Genomic DNA, 10,991 nt, shown 5'->3' with positions numbered 1-10,991 from the left:
TGTGCCTTAAGATAATAAAAGCATGGAAAAAAGGGGGCGGGGGTGGCCTGAGCAATATTTACTGTTTATGTTTCCCACTGGATGTAACTGAAGTTGTGAGAAAAAGTTGTGATTGACTGGTGTTTTAAGATACTGCTACAACCAATAATAATCATCATCATCGTCATCATAGCAGAACTTCAGTATTTCACTTTCCTAAGTCCTGATGTTTCAGATGTCTGTGAACTGCTAAACTTCTCCCATGGTTTCATTTTACTTATTTTTTTTATTGGTTACTTAACAGAGACAATGTAAAATGCATTTCTCATTTCAGTTACAGCTAAAAGCTCATTTCCATCTGTAGCCCCTGGGCAGAGGCCACCTGTTTGAGCTACACAGCAGTAAAATTATCCAGTGAATCACAAAATAGACAAAAAGATTGGAAAAAATAAGTTTTTTAATCACCTCACTCATAACTGAATAAAGTAGGTAAAACTAGCTTCACTTTCACCAGCTACAACAGCAAAATGCTGCTTATTCATTGTTGCAATAATGTAATAACATGAGAATCAGTCACAGGTGACATTTTACAGCTGAAGGAGTACTTTTACTTTGATGCTTAAAGCACATTTTGCCCATAATACTTCATGATAATACTAATGCACTTTTATTTGTTGTATTTGAAAACTGACATTGGTACGTCGTCTGTCGCCGGAGGAGACGTTTATTTTGAAAGGTATCAGTGATGTAATACTTTTCATTTTCGTAACTTTCCACCCAAAAGGTTCCGTGCCATTTTTAATCCAATCCATCAGTTTAGATGTGCACAAATGTTAGTAATGTAAAATTTTGTTTTGTTTGGATGACTCATGACGCATATAGATAAATCTGGCCAATAAATATTTTGGCGATTGCTGATTATAATTATTTCTATTACCAATTACCTCTAGTATGATAGTAATCGGTATAAAAAAATATGTCATTATATTCAATAATGCAGTAATGTGTCATTATTGATCTCCTACAGATTGGTATCTACACTGAAAGAGGTTTAACAGTACTTCAAGTCACAATGACTTGACAAATTCTTGGTTTACCGTAAACGACCGACTCGGCGCAGCTCAGTTTCAGATCAATACGTGACTGCAACACGGTGCCTGTGCCATTACGTCGTGTCTACAAAGGTTTTCCCGCCTTGGTTTGACTGTTTCCAAATAACAAATAATTTGTAATTTGTCCGTTTCCAAGATGCTGAGATGTGAACTTTATGTTGGCTGTAAATTAATAAAAGTGAATCTAATCCTTAGATTCGCTAGAAACAAAATTGCAGTTTTTTTCCTCCAAATTTGCACTTATTAGATTTCTCAGATTGCGTTTTAATAGTGCATCTTTACCACTTTGGGACATAAGCCTAACTTTATTGGTGAAGTACATTTATGCATGGTGGTTCCACCAAAGAGACATTTCCCCACTGAACTCCTCAGATAGTTTCATTTAAACAGCTGTTGGAGGCTCAGAAAGATAAAACATATATTTAATATATTTCGCAATAAATGTAAAAGTTAGAAAACGTACAACAGAGCTCAGTGTTTTCCTCATTTTCTACTTCATAAATAATAATAATAATCAGATTTACCTCTGCTGCCTGTGGCTGACCTCTGCTGGCCTTATACTGCATAAAATAAATCATACTCCCATTGAAACACAAACTATCACAGTAGTACACATAAGTAGGTAAACCTTGTGCTATCGCCCTGGACTAAAACCAGCCATAGTAGACTGATAGCATCCTTTGTAACCATGGAGCTGGGGCTCTACACAACCTTATGAAATTCAGATTAGCATCTAAAAATACAGTCTATTTCCTGATGAAACAAAAAGCCCCACTCGGCAGCAGGGGGCTAACAGTGCTTGCTCTATTATCTAGACTCCACTCGTTTTAGAATTGAAAGGAGCATGCATTTTCAATAGGGCTGTTCCCCCTCTTCTCTCCTCAGGCCTTAAATGCAGGACATGTGTAAATTAACACCAGATCTGTGTGGTACAGACACCCTCAGTCTGCGATATGAAGCCCAACACCCAAATAAAAGATATGATGCTGATAAGGAAAAAAAAGCCAAACAATTTTTATTATGTATTTAAAGCTCTCACTAAATACAAAGGATGTGGTTTATTATGTTACAATAAATGACAGTATTAGAAGTAAAAACTCAAAATCTGTAAGTGCTACTAGTATAAAAAAAAGTTGAAAAAAAGTACCTTTCAATGAATGAAAATCCACCAAACTTAGCAAAAGAGTTCTGCCTCAGACAAATCATTACAATTTCAGAACCTTAAGAGGATGAATTGTTTCCGATTTAATCCTGTAAGAGTGAATTATGAACTAATGCTAAAATGATAAATCACATTTCTTCACGACTAAATTGAGAGTGCTTTCATCTATAATGTTTTATTATTGTGACTACAAAAATACTGAAACAAACTACTATAGATGTGCTACTATGAAATTATATGGTTAGCTGTATGTGTCTATTGCTCAGTCCTTCATGTATGAATTCTGTAATAATGTTTCAGATATTGGTAATACTGCTCCATCTCTGCTGAGCCTGTGTTCCACATCAGGCTGCGATGATAGCCTTGCCGATGTTGTCTCCTTGGAGCATCCCCATAAAAGCGGCTGGCATGTTTTCAAAGCCTTTTGTGATGTGCTCCCGACTCTGCAGTTTGCCCTGCAGATGCAGAGTAAATAAAATAATCACAAACATTACAACAGAACATGGGGAATCCTTATAATTTGGATAAAATCTCCACTGAAGACACAAAGAGAAATTTCTCAATTACATCAGACGTCCTAATAAATTGTTTTCAGTCACTAACCTCCCTCAGCCATCCCATTAGTCTCTTGAGGGCTTCGGGGTTCTTGTGCTGCCACCTGCTCTGCATGAAGCCCTCCATCTTAAGCTGCTTGAAGATCATGGTCAGATGAGGGTACGGGCCTAAGAGAAAGAGAGAGAGAAAGATGTTTGAAGAAAAAGCTTTTAGGGGTAGTCCAAGGAAACAAATTCTGTTAATGTCAGAGTCTGTTCATATATCTCCCGAACTTTTCAGTAACACACTGTAGCCCTCTAGTGAACAAAAGTGTCAATACATGTGAAGTTGTGAAGGAGGGAATCATTTGTTCATGCACCGCTCTAATTGCACTGGTTTTCACAAGCAGACATCAAGTTAAAATTAGCAGGACTAAGGATATAAAAACTGAAAGTAGGGAGGTGCACACCTGTTTGAGGCGTGCTGTCATTGTACACAGAAATACTTCCGCACACAGCTATTCTTCCAAAGTTCTTCATCTGTTGCAAGGCAACGGTTGAAAAAGGACCTCCCACCTGAAATCAAGACAGATGTGTCAGTTGCATCAATGAAGAACAAAGCAATAATTTGGTTTTAAACATAGGAGAGAGTGTAATAGCCAAACAATAAGTGCACAAGAACACTTTTCAGGCTTGGAACTACACCACCATTGCTTACATTTTCAAAGAAGCAGTCATATCCCTCTGGAGAAGCCCGCTTCAGTGCCTCCTCCAGGGAGCCAACAGTCTTGTAGTTGAAGGCCTCGTCAAAGCCCAGCTCCTTAAGGAAGGCCACCTTTGCATCAGACCCTGCTGAACCCACTACCTTACAACCTTTTATCTTGGCAATCTGGCCCACCACAGAGCCCACTGCCCCTGCTGCAGCATTTACCAACAGGGTTTCACCTTTCTGGAGTCCCAAGACCTCCTCGATCCCATACAGTGCTGTAAGTCTGGAGAGAGGGAGAAAGAGTAAAATCCAGTTTCTAAAAGCTGAGCAGCACAATGGTATTTTTGCCCTTCAGTTCCTAAGAGGAGCCTCTGTGATCTTTGCAATGTAAACTCTTTGTAATTGCTTCCATAACAAGGTTTTAAGTGCTTATAGAAGGAGGCTTCAGCTCACCAGGAGGATAAAACGTCTGGAATCTTACCTGTTTATTTTCTCAAAGGAAGACAAAACTCAGCTGTTCTCCTCAGCTAAGAGTCTTTAAAAGAGCAGACACACTAACACTCTCCCTTTCCAAAGTCCAACATTAGCAGGGAAACGGCAAAGTGTTTTTCATGTTTGCAATGTTATCTGACTGTATTCTTCTCTGCACAATTGTTCACACATGGGAGTAGCCTAAGCTCACCCATTATCTACTTTTAGTTCCTAAGCAGTATTTCGTACTCTACTGTTTTTTTAGCACTAGTAGCTGACTTCCTGTATCTTCTAAAGCTGTTATGAACTCAGTATTGCATCTTTGACAGTAATAAACCAGAACTGTTTTGAGTGCATTTGTTATCAGTCTGGATTCATGATTCAACAGAGACAACTTCAAGACCACCCAGCTGCTAGAAAAGGTCACAGCTTAATGTCCATTAGAAAACAAATTGTATTGCTCGCTATAACTCCTCTGTATTCAGTTTCCACCCACACAGGAAGCTCCCCATCTTTCTTACCCTGGCATGCCGATGGCACCCAGAGCCAGTGACAACGAAACATCTTGAGGCCAATCAGACATGATGGGAACGAGGTCTGTCCCATCACAGACTGTGTGGGTTCTCCAGCCACAACGACCAACAACATGGCTTCCCACGGGAAATGCTGGGTTGTTACTTTGGATCACTCTACAGAAAAAAATAACAAGAAAACAGAAGAAGAAGAAAGTCATCTGTCAATCAACTGTACCTGTTACCCATTCAGTTCACGGAGTCATAAATTTTGCTGTATGCATTTGTGTTATAGTTTCCTGGGCAACCATATGATTTGAAGCTGCGTGGCAGATGAGTTTTGCACACTGGTTAACTGCAAAGTAACTGAAAAATGTAACAAGTGGGTAGTGGGTACAAAACTGATTATTTTGAGGATTTTTGGAAAGTTTGGTCACCAAGTAATTCACTCTTCATGTTTATCAACAACATTCCCACTGAAACAGATGGAGCGTCTGAACACTCTGCCAAGAACATTTCAGATGTCCCTTTTCACTCTTGAGTCACTGTGAATCAAAGGCTACAGTAATTAACAACAGGTGTGGATCTTGTTCTGTTTCAGGAAATATCAGGCATGTGTAGTACATCATGACAAATAAAAGACATTTCACTGTGTGTGTGTGTGTGTGAGTGTTCCTTACTTGGCCACTTGACTGCCTATCATCACATCGCCTTCTTTCATGCGAACCCTACTGAACGGCCTGGTGAGACAAACAGTGCATTACATTAGATTTTATATTCATTTTTAATGGATTTTTTTTGTAATGTTAAAGAGTGATCATAAAAATAATTCTAAACATTTTTCAGATGCAGGATTCTACTTTCCACTCACCTCATGTACGGGTCGACACTGAGAAACACAGCCTCCAAAAGCACCTCTGAACCAAAAAGAGTGAAAAAACAACAGAGTTCAAGTAGATGCTTAAACTACAGAGGTTTTCCTCATCTGTATGTGACTCAGTAACGTAAACAATGACTCATTTTAAGTGGTTGGTGTTTAATTTTTAAGACAAAAATGAAGACAAATAGCACGACCACCTCTGCAAGCGTAAGCAGAGTCAATCAACGGGTAAAAATCACCTTACCCCCATTTTTGGGTTCGGGAAGCTCCTCCACCTTGAGCTCAAAGTCACTGTCCTTTGGGAAGCCGTCAAAGTGCTTGGCCAGGATCCATGACTTCGCTTGGACCATGATTGGGTATTTGGGTATGATAACCTCCTTACCAAGGTGCCTTTTCATTCATGAAAATTAGTAGAAAGGACCATGTATAATTAACTTGAGCACAAGTAGCAGTTACATATTATACACCCACACTCATAAAAATGAGGAAGTCCAACAAGTTTACAATTGTTTTGAAAGATTCCCTTAGAGAAAACGAAAATAAACTTGTCGATATCTGATGATAAAAATAACTACAAGTAAGATAACAGTGGTTGTTAGTTCGACAAAGCAAAGAGCATAACGTTATGAAAAGTGAGATGTAGACTCCATGCTATGGACTAAAACTCTTCCTTGTGTTTATAATGCGGCGTCCCCTAAAATTGCGGGTAACCTAAGTTATTTAAACATGTTATCCCACAAATTTCCCGATTAGCTTTATCAATAAGACTCACCGGTTGTGGATCTCCACAAAGAAATCGCAAAAGATGAAAACTCTCTGAACGCAGCCTGAGGTTGCGATGGGGTATTGACTGCACGGGGAGGGAGAACGAGCATGGAGGGTTAAATCTGATTGGCTGAAAGTTTAGCACGGCTCCAACGTATGACGGAGGACGTTACGTTGTCCCTGCGTGTTTACGTCTGGTCAGTTTGGATGATTGGCGCGTTCAGCTAACTGGCTAGGACGGGGTGCTAACTAAACGGAGTTCGCGAGTAAAATAAGTAAGTAGTAGTGCGACAGTTCTGTTAACCACTTTGACTTTTGTCAGTAAAATAACACACAGAACTCATTACTTTCGATACGACCGACCAGAGGCATGGTAGTTATTACCAGGCTAGCTATATTTTCCAGCTAGTAACTGGCTGTGATTAGCACCAGTTTACTTTAGCTACAGATAGGAAACAAATATTTACCCTTTCTCAGCCGAAGTTTAAATTGGAGCTGAAAGACGTTGTGAGAGGAGATTAGATAGATATCGTTAGGCCTTTTCTTATAACGTAATATAGTTGGTTGGCCAAAAGTCGGTTATCTTAAACTTATTGGCTTCAGCAGTTATTAACAAAACATCCATCACAGCCATTGCCCACTATTAATAACACGTTTACCTAAAAAGTGTACATGAAAATAGCTAGCTCAATAGCTGTGCATTAAGAAAGTATAATCTACATAAGACCTTTACTTAAATGGTTTATTATAATGTTTTCTATGCTGTCTTCTAGTTTTGTGTCATGTCTAAGGGAGAGAGCAGTTGTGGCAGAAAGGTTTGGATAGGATTTTGTCTCTGAATCTTGATTTTGCTTTAAATCTTTCCTTCATAAAGATTATAATGCTCAGATTTTTGAAACTGTTTTAGAGAAGTTTTGTTTTAACTTTATTCCCATTTTGGCAACTGTAGTTTGTGGTGTTATTAATGTGTATAAGGTGTTTTTAATATTTAGTCTTCCCTCATTTATATAAATTAGGTGAAGCACCTCTCAGTACAATGCAGTATAGTTCAGGACCACCACAAACTATAGTCACCCAAATGACTGTTGTGTTGAATCAACAGCTCTAAGATGTTAAACTGTGTGCTGCCATTTTGTGCCTTTTGCAGTTTACTCACAATGCTGTGTGTTAGCAAATGGTTTCAGTGTTTTAACAGCATTCATTAGAGTGTTTTAACCACTAATGTAGCTGGAGCAAACAAAGAAAGGTGCAAATGTCAATAGAGCTTCAAAGAGCTGATAATTCCTTTGCCATACCATTGCCATATCTTTTCTTACTCTGTATTTGCTTTCACCTAATTCTCCATATTCCACATTGTGCTGCTGTGTGACTCATTAGCACAGTAACAAGAGGGAAACAGGGTGCTGAACCACCATGTTAAACGGTGGCCACTTTGTGGAGGCGCTGGGCCGTCTAGGTTATCCTGATGCATCATTACTGAAGGCCTCAGAGTTCGACTGGCTGTTTGACTGTGCTCCGGAGAACCTTCACTTCTTGCGCTTTGTCTGTCGGACCCTCAATGGGAACAATGTTCTCACCATGGAGGAGGCACGTGCTTTTCAGGAGCTGCGGAAGTCTGGCAAACCAATTCTGGATGAAGCAGCCTTAGGCGAGGTCCTAAAAACCATTGGCCCTTCAGATGGGAGCAGTGGAAATATCTTGGGCCCCTCCTCTTCAGCTTCATCCTCTGTGTTTTCAGCAGAGGGCGATGTAGCCATAGAAGACTTGGAGGCAGAGCTCCAGGCACTGCGCAGAGAGAAAGAGCTGAAGCAGCGACGCTATAACAAGTTGCAGGTTGTGGCCACCTCACGTGCAGATGTTGACCTACGACTCATTGCAGAGCTGGAGAGCGCTGCATGTAAGCTAAAGGAGGCCAGCACTTCTGTTGGTGCTGAGAATGCTGACACCAACACTCTGTTACAAAACCTAACAGATGAGACTAGTAAACTTTCTTCATATCTCCCTGCTCGGCCAGAAACCAAGCAAAAAGAAACAGGAGAGCCTATGGCCATATCAAACCCCTCTGTCTCCAAAAGGGCCACTTTCCTCCTCTCTCAGCTGTCCTTGGAGCCCTATCTGCACCAGGAGGAGCTCAACACCAAAACACTAGCTGCCTTCACTCAGAAACATTTCTTCCAAGGCATATCTGACATTGTTGAGACTTCTTGCTCTGAGCGCTTCCAGGTCCTCGACCTCAGTTCTTGTGAAGATGGAGAGGAAGAGGAGATAGAGCACGAGGGAAGAGAGAAGGAGGAGCGAGTGGTGGAGCGTAGGAGGACAGAGATGGCCAGACTTCAGTGGTCTCATATTATGACCCAACACCAACTGCTACAGGCCATGGCAGAGGAGAGGAGTGTCAAGGCTGGACTGGATTGGTTCTCAGAGAAGTCCTCTCATACCAAGGTAAAACACACACAAACAATACGGCGTATTTCCTTGTTTATTGTAAGTTTATCTGAGTTGCTCTCCCTCATAACCATTACTTCACTCCATCAGAGCATTTCCACCTCCTCCTCCCTGCATGTGCGTGAAGTCATGTCCAGAAAGGAGCTGCAAGCTGTGGAGGCTGAGCTGGAGGCACTGCTTCATGGACCAGTACCTGTTGCCCTTAGGGAGTCAGCCAGGCTGCTTAATGTGCCGGTAGTGAGGGGAGACCTGGCTCTGCAACTGGCCAGGCAGGACTACTACACCTCCAGACAGGATCAGGTTAGTAGGTGATGTCTCCCATTTCACCTTGGGATAACTGAGTTTCTGTGATAACCCATAATAATTATTATATCAATTTAACAAACAAACACCACACTGTTGGAGAATTCAGGTGTCTTAAAAACATTTTAACAATACTGTTGCTGCTTCCCAACATTTCATGTTTTATGCTTTGTCCTTTAGTTCAAGAGTCATTTTAATTCTGATGGATAAATGATCAAGAAAAATCAACCACCAAAGTAAAATGAGATGTGTAAATCTCCACCTAGGTTCGTGACTACCTACTCCGTCAGAAGGCATCCTTCGATCTGGTCCTTCTGGCTCAGGAAATGGAGTTGAGGAGGTGGAGGACGTGTCTGAAGCAACTGGGTGAAGTAAACAACAGAATGGTGAAGGAAGATGAAGCAGCAGCCCTCAGGATCGAGTCCCTGGCACACCCTGACCTGGCTATCAATCCCAGGCCTAACCCTATCATCAGCTGCAAGGATGCAGCCTTCAGCAGGTAAGGAGAATCAGACTGTTTGTACTACAGACCTGTTTTATACCTGAAACAATTTTAAGCTTTTTTTTTAAATAGGAGTGTAACTCTGTATTATATCCAATGCTTTCCTCAGACTGCTCCAGATCCTCGACCATAATTCAGACCATGGCCGATCAGAGCCTTTTCGGACATATGAAGCTTTGGACCAGGCTGCTTGTGACCTGGCAGGCAACCTCCAGGTGACCCGAGATGCTCTGGTTGGTGCTGGCCGTGAACAGCACTACACAGCTGCTCGTCTTTATGGTGACTGTGAGGCCCTCCACAGGGCCATGTACACAGAGCTTCAGCAGCTGGTCTTAGGGCCACAGGTACGTCCAATGGCCATCACTGACCAGGAGCTGCTCTGCCCCAATGCACAGGTGGGTTTGTTTCCTTTTATTTTATGCACAGTCATCTTGGTCAGCCATACAGAGTGAATTTCAGAGGCAATCTTTAATGTGAGTCGGCTGATTTTTAAGTTACTCGTCACTTTTGGTGAGGGAAGCTGGTGGCACAATACGTTGTTTCACTCCCCATAAATCACAGTGCCAGGTGCTTAACTTAAGTAGACACAGGTGCTTGGTATAAAGGCACTGAATGATAAATGGATCTCGGGAGAAACTGCTTTGCTGCATGACACAAGCTTTAGTATCATGTACAGTGATGTTTGTATTTGTCTGCTGAGTCTGTCTGAGAATATTCCAGTTTTCTTACTGAATGCCTAAACAGTTTGTGTTCAGATACTTCATAGTTTATAGTTCATTTCTCATTCTTCTTCCTTTGTCTCTACAGGAGCTGATGGTGAAGCTTGTGAAAGCAGAGTCTCAGCTGCAGAGTTTGCAGCATGTAATGCAAGAAATCATGGGGGAGGTTAAAGCCAAGCGTTCTCAGCTGGAGCGCAATGCCCTCCTCAGGCGGGAGAGAGAATTATACATCTATTTTCACTTGGATGCCCGGCTGTTGCAGAAAGTAGTGGAAGATCTGGAGGGCAAAATGGCGGCGAACAGAGGGCAGCAGTAGTTGAACCTACTGGAATGGATGGGGAGCTTTTATAGCCCAGCTGTAATTAAAGCTTGATGAGATGCTGATCTGGGAAGTACACTGTGTGCCTTCAGTGGAGGAGGTTTACTGATTAAGCCCTGCTCTGCTGCAAAGTGTGAAACCTACTCAAAATCTGAACCTTCAGCTGGTTTGTGTGGGAGACGGAGATCAGTCCCTTGAGTCCTCATTGACTCATCTTTGGGCCAGCTCTCAATTTGGGAGAAAGTTTGGTTGTATAAGAACAGTGCTGTCTGTGCAACGACTGGGATTCATCACTGTGTTTATTTCAAACAAATAATTTTACTAATTTACTAATCACAAGAAAATTGGAATTCACTGTCTTATGTTCTAAAATTTCCTCTTTTAAGTCGTGAAAAATAAAGTAAAATGTTTATCTTTATGTAAGTTTACTTGTGATTTTTTTTTCATTTGTTATTATAAAGATATAAATTTTTGTGGAATGTTAGTAATATGCTTGGTATAGGTTTCTGTGCAGAAGATCCTGGTCACTTGTTTTTTGAGATGCCAGTTTAAACCAGGTCATTGTGTGAGTGACCTAACA

The 10,991-nt window shown here is 41.2% G+C and overlaps 2 protein-coding genes across 4 annotated transcripts; one reads left to right on the top strand and one right to left on the bottom strand.

Annotated features, from left to right (window-relative positions):
• Positions 1–2,090: 2,090 nt before the first annotated feature.
• Positions 2,091–6,215, bottom strand: LOC121176677 (prostaglandin reductase 1-like). Its single transcript, XM_041030708.1, has 9 exons — positions 6,131–6,215; positions 5,603–5,748; positions 5,350–5,395; positions 5,159–5,218; positions 4,488–4,655; positions 3,505–3,778; positions 3,257–3,362; positions 2,857–2,975; positions 2,091–2,708 (listed from the first exon to the last, which is right to left on the bottom strand). Exons 2-9 carry the CDS (start codon positions 5,706–5,708, stop codon positions 2,598–2,600), a joined length of 990 nt encoding a protein of 329 aa, XP_040886642.1. The 5' UTR covers positions 5,709–5,748; positions 6,131–6,215; the 3' UTR covers positions 2,091–2,597.
• Positions 6,216–6,313: 98 nt separating this feature from the next.
• Positions 6,314–10,829, top strand: haus3 (HAUS augmin-like complex, subunit 3). Of its 3 annotated transcripts, XM_041030768.1 has the most exons (7): positions 6,354–6,398; positions 6,897–6,938; positions 7,501–8,565; positions 8,659–8,868; positions 9,138–9,370; positions 9,483–9,768; positions 10,181–10,829. In XM_041030768.1, exons 3-7 carry the CDS (start codon positions 7,537–7,539, stop codon positions 10,406–10,408), a joined length of 1,986 nt encoding a protein of 661 aa, XP_040886702.1. In that variant the 5' UTR covers positions 6,354–6,398; positions 6,897–6,938; positions 7,501–7,536; the 3' UTR covers positions 10,409–10,829. The 3 variants fall into 3 exon arrangements, with proteins under 3 accessions (XP_040886701.1, XP_040886703.1, XP_040886702.1); XM_041030767.1 differs by lacking the exon at positions 6,897–6,938 and having other exon boundaries at positions 6,314–6,398; XM_041030769.1 differs by lacking the exon at positions 6,897–6,938 and having other exon boundaries at positions 6,342–6,398; positions 7,506–8,565.
• Positions 10,830–10,991: the final 162 nt, after the last annotated feature.

Source organism: Toxotes jaculatrix, chromosome 23 (genome assembly GCF_017976425.1).
Source record: "Toxotes jaculatrix isolate fToxJac2 chromosome 23, fToxJac2.pri, whole genome shotgun sequence".
NCBI lineage: Eukaryota > Metazoa > Chordata > Actinopteri > Toxotidae > Toxotes > Toxotes jaculatrix.
This window is presented reverse-complemented; position numbering and strand designations above follow the sequence as displayed.

What these genes read in the sequence shown, in the direction of transcription:
- haus3 (XM_041030767.1), top strand. Translation starts at nt 7,537, where the DNA reads ATGTTAAACGGTGGCCACTTTGTGGAGGCGCTGGGCCGTCTAGGTTAT. An exon ending in ACACCTCCAGACAGGATCAG is followed by an intron (nt 8,869 to 9,137) that starts GTTAGTAGGTGA and finishes ATCTCCACCTAG; the next exon opens with GTTCGTGACTACCTACTCCG. An exon ending in TGCTCTGCCCCAATGCACAG is followed by an intron (nt 9,769 to 10,180) that starts GTGGGTTTGTTT and finishes TTGTCTCTACAG; the next exon opens with GAGCTGATGGTGAAGCTTGT.
- LOC121176677 (XM_041030708.1), bottom strand. Translation starts at nt 5,708, where the DNA reads ATGGTCCAAGCGAAGTCATGGATCCTGGCCAAGCACTTTGACGGCTTC. An exon ending in TCCCGAACCCAAAAATGGGG is followed by an intron (nt 5,396 to 5,602) that starts GTAAGGTGATTT and finishes TTTTTGGTTCAG; the next exon opens with AGGTGCTTTTGGAGGCTGTG. An exon ending in TAATGGGATGGCTGAGGGAG is followed by an intron (nt 2,709 to 2,856) that starts GTTAGTGACTGA and finishes CTGCATCTGCAG; the next exon opens with GGCAAACTGCAGAGTCGGGA.